We start from the raw sequence: 24164 nt of genomic DNA on the forward strand, positions 1-24164 counted from the left end.
AAAGAGCTAACGAGGGGAAGGAATGAGATGATGAATAGAGGAGAGAGGAGGAATAAAGAGCTAACGAGGGGAAGGAATGAGATGATGAATAGAGGAGAGAGGAGGAATAAAGAGCTAACGAGGGGAAGGAATGAGATGATGAATAGAGGAGAGAGGAGGAATAAAGAGCCAATGAGGGGAAGGAATGAGATGATGAATAGAGGAGAGAGGAGGAATAAAGAGCTAACGAGGGGAAGGAATGAGATGATGAGGGGAGAGAGGAGGAATAAAGAGCCAATGAGGGGAAGGAATGAGATGATGAATAGAGGAGAGAGGAGGAATAAAGAGCTAACGAGGGGAAGGAATGAGATGATGATGGGAGAGAGGAGGAATAAAGAGGGGAGAAAGAAAAGAGTCTGTGGGTCTCTTCATACCTCTCAGACTCATAGTCTCCCTGGTCCTCAGGAGGCACAGTGCAACGTGTTAGTCTGCTCTGACGCAGCTCTGCTGTGGGGTTCCAAAACGTTTCCACCACCCCCGTCTTCTTATCGTTGATGAAGATTTCACTGTCCTGGAGGAGCCCGACACACAGGAAGACCCGGTTAACACAGTTACACCCCCCCAATACACACACACACACACACACACACACACACACGCTCAGACAAAAAAACATTCAATGAGAAACACACACAGAGAAATACAAAAACATCTACACACCAAGCAGACAAACGTTCAATCACTCACCAAACTGTCTGACATCCTGTTATCTGCCTACAACCACTGCTTCTTATTAGACACCAAAGTGTTCCATCACCCTGACCTACCAAAACAACCTGGCTATGTGCCCTGGTCAAAAGTAGTGTACTATATGGGGAATAGGGTGCCTTTATGGGATGGAGGCAGTGCTAGTGATGTTTAGGTACAGCTAATCTCACAGCTGAGCTAACTCAGACAGTCCTCCTAAACAGGCTGAGAGAGCTGTATTGAACGATCTGAGGAAATGGCTAATACACACACACGCAATTACACTAGAGGTTGCCGATTAATCGGAATGGCCGATTAATTAGGGCCCATTTCAAGTTTTCAGAACAATCGGTAATCGGTATTTTTGGCCACCGATTTGCCGATTCATTTTATTTTTATTTTTTATAAATATTAATTAACTAGGCAAGTCAGTTAAGAACACATTCTTATTTTCAATGATGGCCTAGGAACGGTGGGTTAACTGCCTTGTTCAGGGGCAGAACAACAGATTTTTACCTTGTCAGCTTGGGGATTCAATCTGCAACCTTACGGTTAACTAGTCCAACGCTCTAACCACCTGCTTTACATTGCACTCCACGAGGAGCCTGCCTGTTATGTGAATGCAGTAAGAAGCCAAGGTAAGTTGCTAGCTAGCATTAAACTTATCTTATAAAAAACAATCAATCAATCATAATCACTAGTTAACTACACATGTGTAACAGTGTAGGTTCCGTCCCTCTCTTCGCCCCAACCTGGGCTCGAACCAGGGACCCTTGCACACATCAACAACTGACACCCCACGAAGCATCGTTACCCATCGCGCCACAAAAGCCGCGGCCCTTGCAACGCAAGGGGCAACCCTACTTCAAGTCTCAGAGCGGGTGACGTCACCGATTGAAACGCTATTAGCGCGCACCACCGCTAGCTAACTAGCCATTTCACATCGGTTACACATGGTTGATGATTTTACTAGTTTATCTAGCCTGTCCTGCGTTGCATATAATCGATGTGGTGCGCTTAACGAAAAAGGACTGTCGTTGCTCCAACGTGTACCTAACCATAAACATCAATGTCTTTTTTAAAATCAATACACAAGTATATATTTTTAAACCTACATATTTAGTTAATATTGCCTGCTAACATGAATTTCTTTTAACTAGGGAAAAATGTGTCACCTCTGCAACAGAGTAGGGTATATGCAGCAGTTTGGGCCGCCTGGCTCGTTGCGATCTGTGAAGACTATTTCTTCCTAACAAAGACAGCCGACTTCGCCAAACGGGGGATGATTTAACAAAAGCGCATTTGTGAAAAAAGCACAATTGTTGCACGACTGTACCTAACCATAAACATCAATGCCTTTCTTAAAATCAATACACAGAAGTATATATTTTTAAACCTGCATATTTAGCTAAAAGAAATCCAGGTTAGCAGGCAATATTAACCAGGTGAAATTGTGTCACTTCTCTTCCGTTGATTGCACGCAGAGTCAGGGTATATGCAACAGTTTGGGCCGCCTGGCTCGTTGCGAACTAATTTGCCAGAATTCTACGTAATTATGACATAACATTGAAGGTTGTGCAATGTAACAGCAATATTGAGACTTAGGGATGCCACCTGTTAGATAAAATACGGAACGGTTCCGTATTTCACTGAAAGAATAAACGTGATAGTTTCCGGATTCGACCATATTAATGACCTAAGCCTCGTGTTTCTGTGTGTTATGTTATAATTAAGTCTATGATTTGATAGAGCAGTCTGACTGAGCGGTGGTAGACACCAGCAGGCTCGTAAGCATTCATTCAAACAGCACTTTCGTGCATTTTGCCAGCAGCTCTTCGCAATGCATTGCGCTGTTTATGACTTCAAGCCTATCAACTCCCAAGATTAGGCTGGTGTAACCGATGTGAAATGGCTAGCTAGTTAGCCGGGTGCGCGCTAATAGCGTTTCAAACGTCACTCGCTCTGAGACTTGGAGTAGTTGTTCCCCTTGCTCTACATGGGTAACGCTGCTTCGAGGGTGGCTGTTGTCGATGTGTTCCTGGTTCGAGCCCAGGTAGGAGCGAGGAGAGGGACGGAAGCTATACTGTTACACTGGCAATACTAAAGTGCCTATAAGAACATCCAATAGTCAAAGGTATATGAAATACAAATGGTATAGAGAGAAATGGTCCTATAATTCCTATAATAACTACAACCTAAAACTTCTTACCTGGGAATATTGAAGACTCATGTTAAAAAGGAACCACCAGCTTTCATATGTTCTCATGTTCTGAGCAAGGAACTTAAACGTTAGCTTTCTTACATGGCACATATTGCACTTTTACTTTCTTCTCCAACACTTTGTTTTTGCATTATTTAAACCAAATTGAACATGTTTCATTATTTATTTGAGGCTAAACTGATTTGATTGATGTATTATATTAAGTTAAAATAAGTGTTAATTCAGTATTGTTGTAATTGTCATTATTACAAATAAATGTAAAAAATAAAAAAATAATAATAAGAAGGAGAAGAAAAAAAAAGAAAAAATAAAATCGGCGGATTAATCGGTAGCGGCTTTTTTTGGGTCCTCCAATAATCGGTATCGGCGTTGAAAAATCCTAATCGGTCGACCTCTAACGTACACACACACACACACACACACTTGTTATTCCCCAGAACCTGATGACACTAATGGCATAGAGCTGGCCAGGGTAATTACCCAGAAAGCCAGAGGAAGGTGTGAGATAGAATGACTGAGGTGATAGTTATGCAGTTATGTCAGTCGGTCCGTCGGCGTCTGTCGTCAGTCAGTCCTGTCGTCTGTCAGAGCCTGTCGTCTGTCAGTCCGTCGGAGCCTGACGTCTGTCAGTCCGTGCCTGTGTGTCTGTCTGTCGGTGTGTGTCCGTCTGAGGCCCAGCTCGGAGAAAACACAGTAAAAGCCAGCTGGATCCAGCAGAAAGATATTGATATTGATGATGATATACTGTGTACGCAGCCTGTCATCATGACAAACTAACAGATATTGATGATGATGATGATATACTGTGTACGCAGCCTGTCACGCTGACAAACTAACAGATATTGATGATATACTGTGTACGCAGCCTGTCACCATGACAAACTAACAGATATTGATGATATACTGTGTACGCAGCCTGTCACCATGACAAACTAACAGATATTGATGATATACTGTGTACGCAGCCTGTCACCCTGACAAACTAACAGATATTGATGATATACTGTGTACGCAGCCTGTCACCCTGACAAACTAACAGATATTGATGATATACTGTGTACGCAGCCTGTCACCATGACAAACTAACAGATATGATGATGATATACTGTGTACGCAGCCTGTCACCATGACAAACTAACAGATATTGATGATGATATACTGTGTACGCAGCCTGTCACCCTGACAAACTAACAGATATTGATGATGATATACTGTGTACGCAGCCTGTCACCATGACAAACTAACAGATATTGATGATGATGATGATATACTGTGTACGCAGCCTGTCACCCTGACAAACTAACAGATATTGATGATGATATACTGTGTACGCAGCCTGTCACCCTGACAAACTAACAGATATTGATGATGATGATGATATCCTGTGTACGCAGCCTGTCCCCATGACAAACTAACAGATATTGATGATGATGATGATATACTGTGTACGCAGCCTGTCACTCTGACAAACTAACAGATATTGATGATGATGATGATATCCTGTGTACGCAGCCTGTCCCCATGACAAACTAACAGATATTGATGATGATATACTGTGTACGCAGCCTGTCCCCAAACTAACAGGTATTGATGATGATATACTGTGTATGCAGCCTGTCACCCTGACAAACTAACAGATATTGATGATATAGTGTGTACGCAGCCTGACACGCTGACAAACTAACAGATATTGATGATGATATACTGTGTACGCAGCCTGTCACCCTGACAAACGAACAGATATTGATGATATACTGTGTACGCAGCCTGTCACCATGACAAACTAACAGATATTGATGATATACTGTGTACGCAGCCTGTCACCATGACAAACTAACAGATATTGATGATGATATACTGTGTACGCAGCCTGTCACCATGACAAACTAACAGATATATGATGATGATATACTGTGTACGCAGCCTGTCACCCTGACAAACTAACAGATATTGATGATGATATACTGTGTACGCAGCCTGTCACCCTGACAAACTAACAGATATTGATGATGATATACTGTGTACGCAGCCTGTCACCATGACAAACTAACAGATATTGATGATGATATACTGTGTACGCAGCCTGTCACCCTGACAAACTAACAGATATTGATGATGATATACTGTGTACGCAGCCTGTCACCCTGACAAACTAACAGATATTGATGATGATGAATACCTGTGTACGCAGCCTGTCACCATGACAAACTAACAGATATGATGATGATATACTGTGTACGCAGCCTGTCACTCTGACAAACTAACAGATATTGATGATGATGATGATATACTGTGTACGCAGCCTGTCACCCATGACAAACTAACAGATATTGATGATGATATACTGTGTACGCAGCCTGTCACCGACAAACTAACAGATATTGATGATGATATACTGTGTATGCAGCCTGTCACCATGACAAACTAACAGATATTGATGATGATGACGATATCCTGTGTACGCAGCCTGTCACCCTGACAAACTAACAGATATTGATGATGATGATGATATACTCTGTACGCAGCCTGTCACCATGACAAACTAACAGATATATGATGATGATATACTGTGTACGCAGCCTGTCACTCTGACAAACTAACAGATATTGATGATGATGGATACTGTGTACGCAGCCTGTCATCATGACAAACTAACAGATATTGATGATGATATACTGTGTACGCAGCCTGTCACCATGACAAACTAAAAGATATTGATGATGATATACTGTGTACGCAGCTTGTCACCCTGACAAACTAACAGATATTGATGATGATGATGATATACTGTGTACGCAGCCTGTCATTATGACAAACTAACAGATATTGATTATGATATACTGTGTACGCAGCCTGTCACCCTGACAAACTAACAGATATTGATGATGATATACTGTGTACGCAGCCTGTCACCATGACAAACTAACAGATATTGATGATGATATACTGTGTACGCAGCCTGTCACCATGACAAACTAACAGATATTGATGATGATGATATACTGTGTACGCAGCCTGTCACCATGACAAACTAACAGATATTTGATGATGATGATGATATACTGTGTACGCAGCCTGTCACCATGACAAACTAACAGATATGTGATGATGATATACTGTGTACGCAGCCTGTCACTCTGACAAACTAACAGATATTGATGATGATATACTGTGTACGCAGCCTGTCACCCTGACAAACTAACAGATATTGATGATGATATACTGTGTACGCAGCCTGTCACCCTGACAAACTAACAGATATTGATGATGATATACTGTGTACGCAGCCTGTCACCCTGACAAACTAACAGATATTGATGATGATATACTGTGTACGCAGCCTGTCACCATGACAAACTAACAGATATTGATGATGATGATATACTGTGTACGCAGCCTGTCACTCTGACAAACTAACAGATATTGATGATGATATACTGTGTACGCAGCCTGTCACCCTGACAAACTAACAGATATTGATGATGATGATGATATACTGTGTACGCAGCCTGTCACCATGACAAACTAACAGATATTGATGATGAATGATATACTGTGTACGCAGCCTGTCACCCTGACAAACTAAGAGATATGTGATGATGATGATATACTGTGTACGCAGCCTGTCACCCTGACAAACTAACAGATATTGATGATGATATACTGTGTACGCAGCCTGTCACCCTGACAAACTAACAGATATGAGTGATGATGAATACTGTGTACGCAGCCTGTCACCCTGACAAACTAACAGATATGTGATGATGATGATGATGATATACTGTGTACGCAGCCTGTCACCCATGACAAACTAACAGATATTGATGATATTGATATACTGTGTACGCAGCCTGTCACCCTGACAAACTAACAGATATTGATGATGATGATGATATACTGTGTACGCAGCCTGTCACCATGACAAACTAACAGATATTGATGATGATATACTGTGTACGCAGCCTGTCACCATGACAAACTAACAGATATGGTGATGATGATATACTGTGTACGCAGCCTGTCACCCTGACAAACTAACAGATATTGATGATGATGATATACTGTGTACGCAGCCTGTCACCATGACAAACTAACAGATATTGATGATGATATACTGTGTACGCAGCCTGTCAACATGAAAAACTAACAGATATTGTGATGATGATATACTGTGTACGCAGCCTGTCACCCTGACAAACTAACAGATAATGATGATGATGATATACTGTGTACGCAGCCTGTCACCCTGACAAACTAACAGATATTGATGATGATATACTGTGTACGCAGCCTGTCACCATGACAAACTAACAGATATTGATGATGATGATGATATACTCTGTACGCAGCCTGTCACCCTGACAAACTAACAGATATTGATGATGATATACTGTGTACGCAGCCTGTCATCCTGACAAACTAACAGATATTGATGATGATATACTGTGTACGCAGCCTGTCACCCTGACAAACTAAAAGATATTGATGATGATATACTGTGTACGCAGCCTGTCACCCTGACAAACTAACAGATATTGATGATGATGATGATATACTGTGTACGCAGCCTGTCATTATGACAAACTAACAGATATTGATGATGATATACTGTGTACGCAGCCTGTCACCCTGACAAACTAACAGGTATTGATGATGATATACTGTGTACGCAGCCTGTCACCATGACAAACTAACAGATATGATGATGATATACTGTGTACGCAGCCTGTCACCCTGACAAACTAACAGATATTGATGATGATATACTGTGTACGCAGCCTGTTACCCTGACAAACTAACAGATATTGATGATGATGATGATATACTGTGTACGCAGCCTGTCACCCTGACAAACTAACAGATATTGATGATGATATACTGTGTACGCAGCCTGTCACCATGACAAACTAACAGATATTGATGATGATATACTGTGTACGCAGCCTGTCACCATGACAAACTAACAGATATTGATGATGATGATATACTGTGTACGCAGCCTGTCACCATGACAAACTAACAGATATTGATGATGATGATATACTGTGTACGCAGCCTGTCACCATGACAAACTAACAGATATTGATGTGATGATGATGATATACTGTGTACGCAGCCTGTCACCATGACAAACTAACAGATATTGATGATGATAAACTGTGTACGCAGCCTGTCACCCTGACAAACTAACAGATATTGATGATGATATACTGTGTACGCAGCCTGTCACCCTGACAAACTAACAGATATGATGATGATATACTGTGTACGCAGCCTGTCACCATGACAAACTAACAGATATTGATGATGATATACTGTGTAAGCAGCCTGTCACCATGACAAACTAACAGATATTGATGATGATATACTGTGTACGCAGCCTGTCACCATGACTAACTAACAGATATTGATGATGATGATGATATACTGTGTACGCAGCCTGTCACACTGACAAACTAACAGATATTGATGATGATATACTGTGTACGCAGCCTGTCATTATGACAAACTAACAGATATTGATGATGATGATATACTGTGTACGCAGCCTGTCACCATGAAAAACTAACAGATATTATGATGATGATATACTGTGTACGCAGCCTGTAACCATGACAAACTAACAGATATTGATGATGATATACTGTGTACGCAGCCTGTAACCATGACAAAATAACAGATATTGATGATGATATACTGTGTACGCAGCCTGTCACCATGACAAACTAACAGATATTGATGATGATATACTGTGTACGCAGCCTGTAACCATGACAAACTAACAGATATTGATGATGATATACTGTGTACGCAGCCTGTCACCATGACAAACTAACAGATATGATGATGATGATATACTGTGTACGCAGCCTGTCACCATGACAAACTAACAGATATTGATATGATGATGATATACTGTGTACGCAGCCTGTCACCATGACAAACTAACAGATATTGATGATGATATACTGTGTACGCAGCCTGTCACCCTGACAAACTAACAGATATTGATGATGATATACTGTGTATGCAGCCTGTCACCCTGACAAACTAACAGATATTGATGATGATGATGATGATATACTGTGTACGCAGCCTGTCACCCTGACAAACTAACAGATATTGTGATGATGATGATGATATACTGTGTACGCAGCCTGTCACCCTGACAAACGAACAGATATTGATGATATACTGTGTACGCAGCCTGTCACCATGACAAACTAACAGATATTGATGATGATGATGATATACTGTGTACGCAGCCTGTCACCATGACAAACTAACAGATATTGATGATAATATACTGTGTACGCAGCCTGTCACCCTGACAAACAAACAGATATTGATGATGATGATGATATACTGTGTACGCAGCCTGTCACCACGACAAACTAACAGATATTGATGATGATATACTGTGTACGCAGCCTGTCACCATGACAAACTAACAGATATTGATGATGATATACTGTGTACACAGCCTGTCACTCTGACAAACTAACAGATATTGATGATGATATACTGTGTACACATCCTGTCACCATGACAAACTAACAGATATTGATGATGATATACTGTGTACGCAGCCTGTCACTCAAACAAACTAACAGATATTGATGATGATATACTGTGTACGCAGCCTGTCACCATGACAAACTAACAGATATTGATGAGATACTGTGTACGCAGCCTGTCACCTTGACAAACTAACAGATATTGATGATGATATACTGTGTTCCCAGCCTGTCACCATGACAAACTAACAGATATTGATGATGATATACTGTGTATGCAGCCTGTCACCATGACAAACTAACAGATATTGATGATGATGACGATATACTGTGTACGAAGCCTGTCACCCTGACAAACTAACAGATATTGATAATGATGATGATATACTCTGTACGCAGCCTGTCACCATGACAAACTAACAGATATTGATGATGATATACTGTGTACGCAGCCTGTCACTCTGACAAACTAACAGATATTGATGATGATATACTGTGTACGCATCCTGTCATCCTGACAAACTAACAGATATTGATGATGATATACTGTGTACGCAGCCTGTCACTCTGACAAACTAACAGATATTGATGATGATATACTGTGTACGCAGCCTGTCACCCTGACAAACTAACAGATATTGATGATGATATACTGTGTACGCAGCCTGTCACCATGACAAACTAACAGATATTGATGATATACTGTGTACGCAGCCTGTCACCCTGACAAACTAACAGATATTGATGATGATGATGATATACTGTGTACGCAGCCTGTCACCATGACAAACTAACAGATATTGATGATGATATACTGTGTACGCAGCCTGTCACCATGACAAACTAACAGATATTGATGATGATATACTGTGTATGCAGCCTGTCACCCTGACAGACTAACAGATATTGATGATGATGACGATATACTGTGTACGCAGCCTGTCACCCTGACAAACTAACAGATATTGAATGATGATGATATACTCTGTACGCAGCCTGTCACCATGACAAACTAACAGATATTGATGATGATATACTGTGTACGCAGCCTGTCACTCTGACAAACTAACAGATATTGATGATGATATACTGTGTACGCAGCCTGTCATCCTGACAAACTAACAGATATTGATGATGATATACTGTGTACGCAGCCTGTCACCATGACAAACTAAAAGATATTGATGATGATATACTGTGTACGCAGCCTGTCACCCTGACAAACTAACAGATATTGATGATGATGATGATATACTGTGTATGCAGCCTGTCATTATGACAAACTAACAGATATTGATTATGATATACTGTGTACGCAGCCTGTCACCCTGACAAACTAACAGGTATTGATGATGATATACTGTGTACGCAGCCTGTCACCATGACAAACTAACAGATGATGATGATATACTGTGTACGCAGCCTGTCACCCTGACAAACTAACAGATATTGATGATGATATACTGTGTACGCAGCCTGTCACCCTGACAAACTAACAGATATTGATGATGATGATGATATACTGTGTACGCAGCCTGTAACCATGACAAACTAACAGATATTGATGATGATATACTGTGTACGCAGCCTGTCACCATGACAAACTAACAGATATTGATGATGATGATATACTGTGTACGCAGCCTGTCACCATGACAAACTAACAGATATTGATGATGATGATGATGATATACTGTGTACGCAGCCTGTCACCATGACAAACTAACAGATATTGATGATGATATACTGTGTACGCAGCCTGTCACCATGACAAACTAACAGATATTGATGATGATATACTGTGTACACAGCCTGTCACTGACAAACTAACAGATATTGATGATGATATACTGTGTACACATCCTGTCACCATGACAAACTAACAGATATTGATGATGATATACTGTGTACGCAGCCTGTCACTCAAACAAACTAACAGATATTGATGATGATATACTGTGTACGCAGCCTGTCACCATGACAAACTAACAGATATTGATGAGATACTGTGTACGCAGCCTGTCACCTTGACAAACTAACAGATATTGATGATGATATACTGTGTTCCCAGCCTGTCACCATGACAAACTAACAGATATTGTGATGATGATATACTGTGTATGCAGCCTGTCACCATGACAAACTAACAGATATTGATGATGATCGATATACTGTGTACGAAGCCTGTCACCCTGACAAACTAACAGATATTGATAATGATGATGATATACTCTGTACGCAGCCTGTCACCATGACAAACTAACAGATATTGATGATGATATACTGTGTACGCAGCCTGTCACTCTGACAAACTAACAGATATTGATGATGATATACTGTGTACGCATCCTGTCATCCTGACAAACTAACAGATATTGATGATGATATACTGTGTACGCAGCCTGTCACTCTGACAAACTAACAGATATTGATGATGATATACTGTGTACGCAGCCTGTCACCCTGACAAACTAACAGATATGTGATGATGATATACTGTGTACGCAGCCTGTCACCATGACAAACTAACAGATATTGATGATATACTGTGTACGCAGCCTGTCACCCTGACAAACTAACAGATATTGATGATGATATACTGTGTATGCAGCCTGTCACCATGACAGACTAACAGATATTGATGATGATGACGATATACTGTGTACGCAGCCTGTCACCCTGACAAACTAACAGATATTGATAATGATGATGATATACTCTGTACGCAGCCTGTCACCATGACAAACTAACAGATATTGATGATGATATACTGTGTACGCAGCCTGTCACTCTGACAAACTAACAGATATTGATGATGATATACTGTGTACGCAGCCTGTCATCCTGACAAACTAACAGATATTGATGATGATATACTGTGTACGCAGCCTGTCACCATGACAAACTAAAAGATATTGATGATGATATACTGTGTACGCAGCCTGTCACCCTGACAAACTAACAGATATTGATGATGATGATGATATACTGTGTATGCAGCCTGTCATTATGACAAACTAACAGATATTGATTATGATATACTGTGTACGCAGCCTGTCACCCTGACAAACTAACAGGTATTGATGATGATATACTGTGTACGCAGCCTGTCACCATGACAAACTAACAGATGATGATGATATACTGTGTACGCAACCTGTCACCCTGACAAACTAACAGATATTGATGATGATATACTGTGTACGCAGCCTGTCACCCTGACAAACTAACAGATATTGATGATGATGATGATATACTGTGTACGCAGCCTGTAACCATGACAAACTAACAGATATTGATGATGATATACTGTGTACGCAGCCTGTCACCATGACAAACTAACAGATATTGATGATGATGATATACTGTGTACGCAGCCTGTCACCATGACAAACTAACAGATATTGATGATGATGATGATGATATACTGTGTACGCAGCCTGTCACCATGACAAACTAACAGATATTGATGATGATATACTGTGTACGCAGCCTGTAACCATGACAAAATAACAGATATTGATGATGATGATATACTGTGTACGCAGCCTGTCACCATGACAAACTAACAGATATTGATGATGATGATATACTGTGTACGCAGCCTGTCACCATGACAAACTAACAGATATTGATGATGATATACTGTGTACGCAGCCTGTCACTCTGACAAACTAACAGATATTGATGATGATATACTGTGTATGCAGCCTGTCACACTGACAAACTAACAGATATTGATGATGATATACTGTGTACGCAGCCTGTCACTCTGATAAACTAACAGATATTGATGATGATGATATACTGTGTACGCAGCCTGTAACCATGACAAACTAACAGATATTGATGATGATATACTGTGTACGCAGCCTGTAACCATGACAAACTAACAGATATTGATGATGATGATGATGATATACTGTGTACGCAGCCTGTCACCATGACAAACTAACAGATATTGATGATGATATACTGTGTACGCAGCCTGTCACTCTGACAAACTAACAGATATTGATGATGATATACTGTGTATGCAGCCTGTCACCCTGACAAACTAACAGATATTGATGATGATGATGATGATGATATACTGTGTACGCAGCCTGTCACCCTGACAAACTAACAGATATTGATGATGATGATGATGATATACTGTGTACGCAGCCTGTCACCCTGACAAACGAACAGATATTGATGATATACTGTGTACGCAGCCTGTCACCATGACAAACTAACAGATATTGATGATGATGATGATATACTGTGTACGCAGCCTGTCACCATGACAAACTAACAGATATTGATGATAATATACTGTGTACGCAGCCTGTCACCCTGACAAACAAACAGATATTGATGATGATGATGATATACTGTGTACGCAGCCTGTCACCACGACAAACTAACCGATATTGATGATGATATTCTGTGTACGCAGCCTGTCACCATGACAAACTAACAGATATTGATGATGATATACTGTGTACACAGCCTGTCACTCTGACAAACTAACAGATATTGATGATGATATACTGTGTACACATCCTGTCACCATGACAAACTAACAGATATTGATGATGATATACTGTGTACACAGCCTGTCACCATGACAAACTAACAGATATTGATGATGATGATATACTGTGTACGCAGCCTGTCACCCTGACAAACTAACAGATATTGATGATGATGATATACTGTGTACGCAACCTGTCACCCTGACAAACTAACAGATATTGATGATGATATACTGTGTACGCAGCCTGTCACCATGACAAACTAACAGATATTGATGATGATGATGATATACTGTGTACGCAACCTGTCACCCTGACAAACTAACAGATATTGATGATGATATACTGTGTACGCAGCCTGTCACCCTGACAAACTAACAGATATTGATGATGATATACTGTGTACGCAGCCTGTCACCATGACAAACTAACAGATATTGATGATGATATACTGTGTACGCAGCCTGTCACCCTGACAAACTAACAGATATTGATGATGATATACTGTGTACGCAGCCTGTCACTCTGACAAACTAACAGATATTGATGATGATATACTGTGTACGCAGCCTGTCACCATGACAAACTAACAGATATTGATGATATACTGTGTACGCAGCCTGTCACCCTGACAAACTAACAGATATTGATGATGATGATGATATACTGTGTACGCAGCCTGTCACCTTGACAAACTAACAGATATTGATGATGATATACTGTGTACGCAGCCTGTCACCATGACAAACTAACAGATATTGATGATGATATACTGTGTATGCAGCCTGTCACCATGACAAACTAACAGATATTGATGATGATGACGATATACTGTGTACGCAGCCTGTCACCATGATAAACTAACAGATATTGATAATGATGATGATATACTCTGTACGCAGCCTGTCACCATGACAAACTAACAGATATTGATGATGATATACTGTGTACGCAGCCTGTCACTCTGACAAACTAACAGATATTGATGATGATATACTGTGTACGCAGCCTGTCATCCTGACAAACTAACAGATATTGATGATGATATACTGTGTACGCAGCCTGTCACCATGACAAACTAAAAGATATTGATGATGATATACTGTGTACGCAGCTTGTCACCCTGACAAACTAACAGATATTGATGATGATGATGATATACTGTGTATGCAGCCTGTCATTATGACAAACTAACAGATATTGATTATGATATACTGTGTACGCAGCCTGTCACCCTGACAAACTAACAGGTATTGATGATGATATACTGTGTACGCAGCCTGTCACCATGACAAACTAACAGATGATGATGATATACTGTGTACGCAGCCTGTCACCATGACAAACTAACAGATATTGATGATGATGATATACTGTGTACGCAGCCTGTCACCATGACAAACTAACAGATATTGATGATGATGATGATGATGATATACTGTGTACGCAGCCTGTCACCATGACAAACTAACAGATATTGATGATGATATACTGTGTACGCAGCCTGTCACTCTGACAAACTAACAGATATTGATGATGATATACTGTGTACGCAGCCTGTCACCCTGACAAACTAACAGATATTGATGATGATATACTGTGTACGCAGCCTGTCACCCTGACAAACTAACAGATATTGATGATGATATACTGTGTACGCAGCCTGTCACCATGACAAACTAACAGATATTGATGATGATATACTGTGTACGCAGCCTGTCACCATGACAAACTAACAGATATTGATGATGATGATATACTGTGTACGCAGCCTGTCACTCTGATAAACTAACAGATATTGATGATGATATACTGTGTATGCAGCCTGTCACCCTGACAAACTAACAGATATTGTGTGATGATGATGATATACTGTGTACGCAGCCTGTCACCATGACAAACTAACAGATATTGATGATGATATACTGTGTACGCAGCCTGTCACCCTGACAAACTAAGAGATATTGATGATGATGATGATGATGATATACTGTGTACGCAGCCTGTCACCATGACAAACTAACAGATATTGATGATGATATACTGTGTACGCAGCCTGTCACCCTGACAAACGAACAGATATTGATGATATACTGTGTACGCACCCTGTCACCATGACAAACTAACAGATATTATGATGATGATGATGATGATATACTGTGTACGCAGCCTGTCACCATGACAAACTAACAGATATTGATGATAATATACTGTGTACGCAGCCTGTCACCCTGACAAACTAACAGATATTGATGATGATGATGATATACTGTGTACGCAGCCTGTCACCATGACAAACTAACAGATATTGATGATGATATACTGTGTACGCAGCCTGTCACCATGACAAACTAACAGATATTGATGATGATATACTGTGTACACAGCCTGTCACTCTGACAAACTAACAGATATTGATGATGATATACTGTGTACACATCCTGTCACCATGACAAACTAACAGATATTGATGATGATATACTGTGTACACAGCCTGACAACATGAAAAACTAACAGATATTGATGATGATGATATACTGTGTACGCAGCCTGTCACCCTGACAAACTAACAGATATTGATGATGATGATGATATACTGTGTACGCAACCTGTCACCCTGACAAACTAACAGATATTGATGATGATATACTGTGTACGCAGCCTGTCACCATGACAAACTAACAGATATTGATGATGATGATGATGATATACTCTGTACGCAGCCTGTCACTCTGACAAACTAACAGATATTGATGATGATATACTGTGTACGCAGCCTGTCATCCTGACAAACTAACAGATATTGATGATGATATACTGTGTACGCAGCCTGTCACCATGACAAACTAAAAGATATTGATGATGATATACTGTGTACGCAGCCTGTCACCCTGACAAACTAACAGATATTGATGATGATGATGATATACTGTGTATGCAGCCTGTCATTATGACAAACTAACAGATATTGATTATGATATACTGTGTACGCAGCCTGTCACCCTGACAAACTAACAGGTATTGATGATGATATACTGTGTACGCAGCCTGTCACCATGACAAACTAACAGATGATGATGATATACTGTGTACGCAACCTGTCACCCTGACAAACTAACAGATATTGATGATGATATACTGTGTACGCAGCCTGTTACACTGACAAACTAACAGATATTGATGATGATGATGATATACTGTGTACGCAGCCTGTCACCCTGACAAACTAACAGATATTGATGATGATATACTGTGTACGCAGCCTGTCACCATGACAAACTAACAGATATTGATGATGATATACTGTGTACGCAGCCTGTCACCATGACAAACTAACAGATATTGATGATGATGATATACTGTGTACGCAGCCTGTCACCATGACAAACTAACAGATATTGATGATGATGATATACTGTGTACGCAGCCTGTCACCATGACAAACTAACAGATATTGATGATGATGATGATGATATACTGTGTACGCAGCCTGTCACCATGACAAACTAACAGATATTGATGATGATATACTGTGTACGCAGCCTGTCACCCTGACAAACTAACAGATATTGATGATGATATACTGTGTACGCAGCCTGTCACCCTGACAAACTAACAGATATGTGATGATATACTGTGTACGCAGCCTGTCACCATGACAAACTAACAGATATTGATGATGATATACTGTGTACGCAGCCTGTCACCATGACAAACTAACAGATATTGATGATGATATACTGTGTACGCAGCCTGTCACCATGACTAACTAACAGATATTGATGATGATGATGATATACTCTGTACGCAGCCTGTCACACTGACAAACTAACAGGTATTGATGATGATATACTGTGTACGCAGCCTGTCATTATGACAAACTAACAGATATTGATTATGATGATATACTGTGTACGCAGCCTGTCACCATGAAAAACTAACAGATGATGATGATATACTGTGTACGCAGCCTGTAACCATGACAAACTAACAGATATTGATGATGATATACTGTGTACGCAGCCTGTAACCATGACAAAATAACAGATATTGATGATGATATACTGTGTACGCAGCCTGTCACCATGACAAACTAACAGATATTGATGATGATATACTGTGTACGCAGCCTGTCACCATGACAAACTAACAGATATTGATGATGATATACTGTGTACGCAGCCTGTCACCATGACAAACTAACAGATATTGATGATGATGATGATATACTGTGTACGCAACCTGTCACCCTGACAAACTAACAGATATTGATAATGATGATGATATACTCTGTACGCAGCCTGTCACCATGACAAACTAACAGATATTGATGATGATATACTGTGTACGCAGCCTGTCACTCTGACAAACTAACAGATATTGATGATGATATACTGTGTACGCAGCCTGTCACTCTGACAAACTAACAGATATTGATGATGATATACTGTGTACGCAGCCTGTCATCCTGACAAACTAACAGATATTGATGATGATATACTGTGTACGCAGCCTGTCACCATGACAAACTAAAAGATATTGATGATGATATACTGTGTACGCAGCCTGTCACCCTGACAAACTAACAGATATTGATGATGATGATGATATACTGTGTATGCAGCCTGTCATTATGACAAACTAACAGATATTGATTATGATATACTGTGTACGCAGCCTGTCACCCTGACAAACTAACAGGTATTGATGATGATATACTGTGTACGCAGCCTGTCACCATGACAAACTAACAGATGATGATGATATACTGTGTACGCAACCTGTCACCCTGACAAACTAACAGATATTGATGATGATATACTGTGTACGCAGCCTGTCACCCTGACAAACTAACAGATATTGATGATGATGATGATATACTGTGTACGCAGCCTGTCACCCTGACAAACTAACAGATATTGATGATGATATACTGTGTACGCAGCCTGTCACCATGACAAACTAACAGATATTGATGATGATATACTGTGTACGCAGCCTGTCACCATGACAAACTAACAGATATTGATGATGATGATATACTGTGTACGCAGCCTGTCACCATGACAAACTAACAGATATTGATGATGATGATGATATACTGTGTACGCAGCCTGTCACCCTGACAAACTAACAGATATTGATGATGATATACTGTGTACGCAGCCTGTCACCCTGACAAACTAACAGATATTGATGATGATATACTGTGTACGCAGCCTGTCACCATGACAAACTAACAGATATTGATGATATACTGTGTACGCAGCCTGTCACCCTGACAAACTAACAGATATGATGATGATGATATACTGTGTACGCAGCCTGTCACCTTGACAAACTAACAGATATTGATGATGATATACTGTGTACGCAGCCTGTCACCATGACAAACTAACAGATATTGATGATGATATACTGTGTATGCAGCCTGTCACCACGACAGACTAACAGATATTGATGATGATGATGATATACTGTGTACGCAGCCTGTCACTCTGACAAACTAACAGATATTGATGATGATATACTGTGTACGCAGCCTGTCACCATGACAAACTAACAGATATTGATGATGATGATATACTGTGTACGCAGCCTGTCACCATGACAAACTAACAGATATTGATGATGATGATATACTGTGTACGCAGCCTGTCACCATGACAAACTAACAGATATTGATGATGATGATGATGATATACTGTGTACGCAGCCTGTCACCATGACAAACTAACAGATATTGATGATGATATACTGTGTACGCAGCCTGTCACCCTGACAAACTAACAGATATTGATGATGATATACTGTGTACGCAGCCTGTCACCCTGACAAACTAACAGATATTGATGATATACTGTGTACGCAGCCTGTCACCATGACAAACTAACAGATATTGATGATGATATACTGTGTACGCAGCCTGTCACCATGACAAACTAACAGATATTGATGATGATATACTGTGTACGCAGCCTGTCACCATGACTAACTAACAGATATTGATGATGATGATGATATACTCTGTACGCAGCCTGTCACACTGACAAACTAACAGGTATTGATGATGATATACTGTGTACGCAGCCTGTCATTATGACAAACTAACAGATATTGATATGATGATATACTGTGTACGCAGCCTGTCACCATGAAAAACTAACAGATGATGATGATATACTGTGTACGCAGCCTGTAACCATGACAAACTAACAGATATTGATGATGATATACTGTGTACGCAGCCTGTCACCATGACAAAATAACAGATATTGATGATGATATACTGTGTACGCAGCCTGTCACCATGACAAACTAACAGATATTGATGATGATATACTGTGTACGCAGCCTGTAACCATGACAAACTAACAGATATTGATGATGATATACTGTGTACGCAGCCTGTCACCATGACAAACTAACAGATATTGATGATGATGATGATATACTGTGTACGCAGCCTGTCACCCTGACAAACTAACAGATATTGATAATGATGATGATATACTCTGTACGCAGCCTGTCACCATGACAAACTAACAGATATTGATGATGATATACTGTGTACGCAGCCTGTCACTCTGACAAACTAACAGATATTGATGATGATATACTGTGTACGCAGCCTGTCACTCTGACAAACTAACAGATATTGATGATGATATACTGTGTACGCAGCCTGTCATCCTGACAAACTAACAGATATTGATGATGATATACTGTGTACGCAGCCTGTCACCATGACAAACTAAAAGATATTGATGATGATATACTGTGTACGCAGCCTGTCACCCTGACAAACTAACAGATATTGATGATGATGATGATATACTGTGTATGCAGCCTGTCATTATGACAAACTAACAGATATTGATTATGATATACTGTGTACGCAGCCTGTCACCCTGACAAACTAACAGGTATTGATGATGATATACTGTGTACGCAGCCTGTCACCATGACAAACTAACAGATGATGATGATATACTGTGTACGCAACCTGTCACCCTGACAAACTAACAGATATTGATGATGATATACTGTGTACGCAGCCTGTCACCCTGACAAACTAACAGATATTGATGATGATGATGATATACTGTGTACGCAGCCTGTCACCCTGACAAACTAACAGATATTGATGATGATATACTGTGTACGCAGCCTGTCACCATGACAAACTAACAGATATTGATGATGATATACTGTGTACGCAGCCTGTCACCATGACAAACTAACAGATATTGATGATGATGATATACTGTGTACGCAGCCTGTCACCATGACAAACTAACAGATATTGATGATGATGATGATATACTGTGTACGCAGCCTGTCACCATGACAAACTAACAGATATTGATGATGATATACTGTGTACGCAGCCTGTCACCCTGACAAACTAACAGATATTGATGATGATATACTGTGTACGCAGCCTGTCACCATGACAAACTAACAGATATTGATGATATACTGTGTACGCAGCCTGTCACCCTGACAAACTAACAGATATTGATGATGATGATGATATACTGTGTACGCAGCCTGTCACCTTGACAAACTAACAGATATTGATGATGATATACTGTGTACGCAGCCTGTCACCATGACAAACTAACAGATATTGATGATGATATACTGTGTATGCAGCCTGTCACCACGACAGACTAACAGATATTGATGATGATGATGATATACTGTGTACGCAGCCTGTCACTCTGACAAACTAACAGATATTGATGATGATATACTGTGTACGCAGCCTGTCATCCTGACAAACTAACAGATATTGATGATGATATACTGTGTACGCAGCCTGTCACCCTGACAAACTAACAGATATTGATGATGATGATGATATACTGTGTACGCAACCTGTCACCCTGACAAACTAACAGATATTGATGATGATATACTGTGTACGCAGCCTGTCACCATGACAAACTAACAGATATTGATGATGATGATGATATACTGTGTACGCAGCCTGTCACCCTGACAAACTAACAGATATTGATGATGATGATGATATAATGTGTACGCAGCCTGTCACCATGACAAACTAACAGATATTGATGATGATGATGATGATATACTGTGTACGCAGCCTGTCACCATGACAAACTAACAGATATTGATGATGATATACTGTGTACGCAGCCTGTCACTCTGACAAACTAACAGATATTGATGATGATATACTGTGTATGCAGCCTGTCACCCTGACAAACTAACAGATATTGATGATGATGATGATGATATACTGTGTACGCAGCCTGTCACCATGACAAACTAACAGATATTGATGATAATATACTGTGTACGCAGCCTGTCACCCTGACAAACTAAGAGATATTGATGATGATGATGATGATGATATACTGTGTACGCAGCCTGTCACCCTGACAAACTAACAGATATTGATGATGATGATGATATACTGTGTACGCAGCCTGTCACCATGACAAACTAACAGATATTGATGATGATATACTGTGTACGCAGCCTGTCACCATGACAAACTAACAGATATTGATGATGATATACTGTGTACACAGCCTGTCACTCTGACAAACTAACAGATATTGATGATGATATACTGTGTACACATCCTGTCACCATGACAAACTAACAGATATTGATGATGATATACTGTGTACACAGCCTGTCACCATGACAAACTAACAGATATTGATGATGATGATATACTGTGTACGCAGCCTGTCACCCTGACAAACTAACAGATATTGATGATGATGATGATATACTGTGTACGCAACCTGTCACCCTGACAAACTAACAGATATTGATGATGATATACTGTGTACGCAGCCTGTCACCATGACAAACTAACAGATATTGATGATGATGATGATATACTGTGTACGCAGCCTGTCACCCTGACAAACTAACAGATATTGATGATGATGATGATATACTGTGTACGCAGCCTGTCACCCTGACAAACTAACAGATATTGATGATGATATACTGTGTACGCAGCCTGTCACCCTGACAAACTAACAGATATTGATGATGACATACTGTGTACGCAGCCTGTCACCATGACAAACTAACAGATATTGATGATGATATACTGTGTACGCAGCCTGTCACTCTGACAAACTAACAGATATTGATGATGATATACTGTGTACGCAGCCTGTCACCCTGACAAACTAACAGATATTGATGATGATATACTGTGTACGCAGCCTGTCACCATGACAAACTAACAGATATTGATGATATACTGTGTACGCAGCCTGTCACCCTGACAAACTAACAGATATTGATGATGATGATGATATACTGTGTACGCAGCCTGTCACCTTGACAAACTAACAGATATTGATGATGATATACTGTGTACGCAGCCTGTCACCATGACAAACTAACAGATATTGATGATGATATACTGTGTATGCAGCCTGTCACCATGACAGACTAACAGATATTGATGATGATGACGATATACTGTGTACGCAGCCTGTCACCCTGACAAACTAACAGATATTGATAATGATGATGATATACTCTGTACGCAGCCTGTCACTCTGACAAACTAACAGATATTGATGATGATATACTGTGTACGCAGCCTGTCATCCTGACAAACTAACAGATATTGATGATGATATACTGTGTACGCAGCCTGTCACCATGACAAACTAAAAGATATTGATGATGATATACTGTGTACGCAGCCTGTCACCCTGACAAACTAACAGATATTGATGATGATGATGATATACTGTGTATGCAGCCTGTCATTATGACAAACTAACAGATATTGATTATGATATACTGTGTACGCAGCCTGTCACCCTGACAAACTAACAGGTATTGATGATGATATACTGTGTACGCAGCCTGTCACCATGACAAACTAACAGATGATGATGATATACTGTGTACGCAGCCTGTCACCCTGACAAACTAACAGATATTGATGATGATATACTGTGTACGCAGCCTGTCACCCTGACAAACTAACAGATATGTGATGATGATGATGATATACTGTGTACGCAGCCTGTCACCCTGACAAACTAACAGATATTGATGATGATATACTGTGTACGCAGCCTGTCACCATGACAAACTAACAGATATTGATGATGATATACTGTGTACGCAGCCTGTCACCATGACAAACTAACAGATATT

General features: G+C 40.1%; 1 protein-coding gene across 6 annotated transcripts in view; it reads right to left on the reverse strand.

Annotated features, from left to right (window-relative positions):
• Positions 1-24164, reverse strand: part of LOC106609746 (oxysterol binding protein-like 8) — a 249880-nt gene that overhangs the window by 9109 nt on the left and 216607 nt on the right. For all 6 annotated transcript variants that reach the window (XM_045700096.1, XM_045700098.1, XM_045700097.1 and 3 more), the window contains one exon: positions 414-550. In XM_045700096.1, coding sequence (XP_045556052.1) covers positions 414-550 — 137 coding nt within the window. The remainder of the gene's footprint in view (positions 1-413; positions 551-24164) is intronic.

The sequence above is a fragment of the Salmo salar genome, chromosome ssa17 (assembly GCF_905237065.1).
Source record: "Salmo salar chromosome ssa17, Ssal_v3.1, whole genome shotgun sequence".
Taxonomy (NCBI): domain Eukaryota; kingdom Metazoa; phylum Chordata; class Actinopteri; order Salmoniformes; family Salmonidae; genus Salmo; species Salmo salar.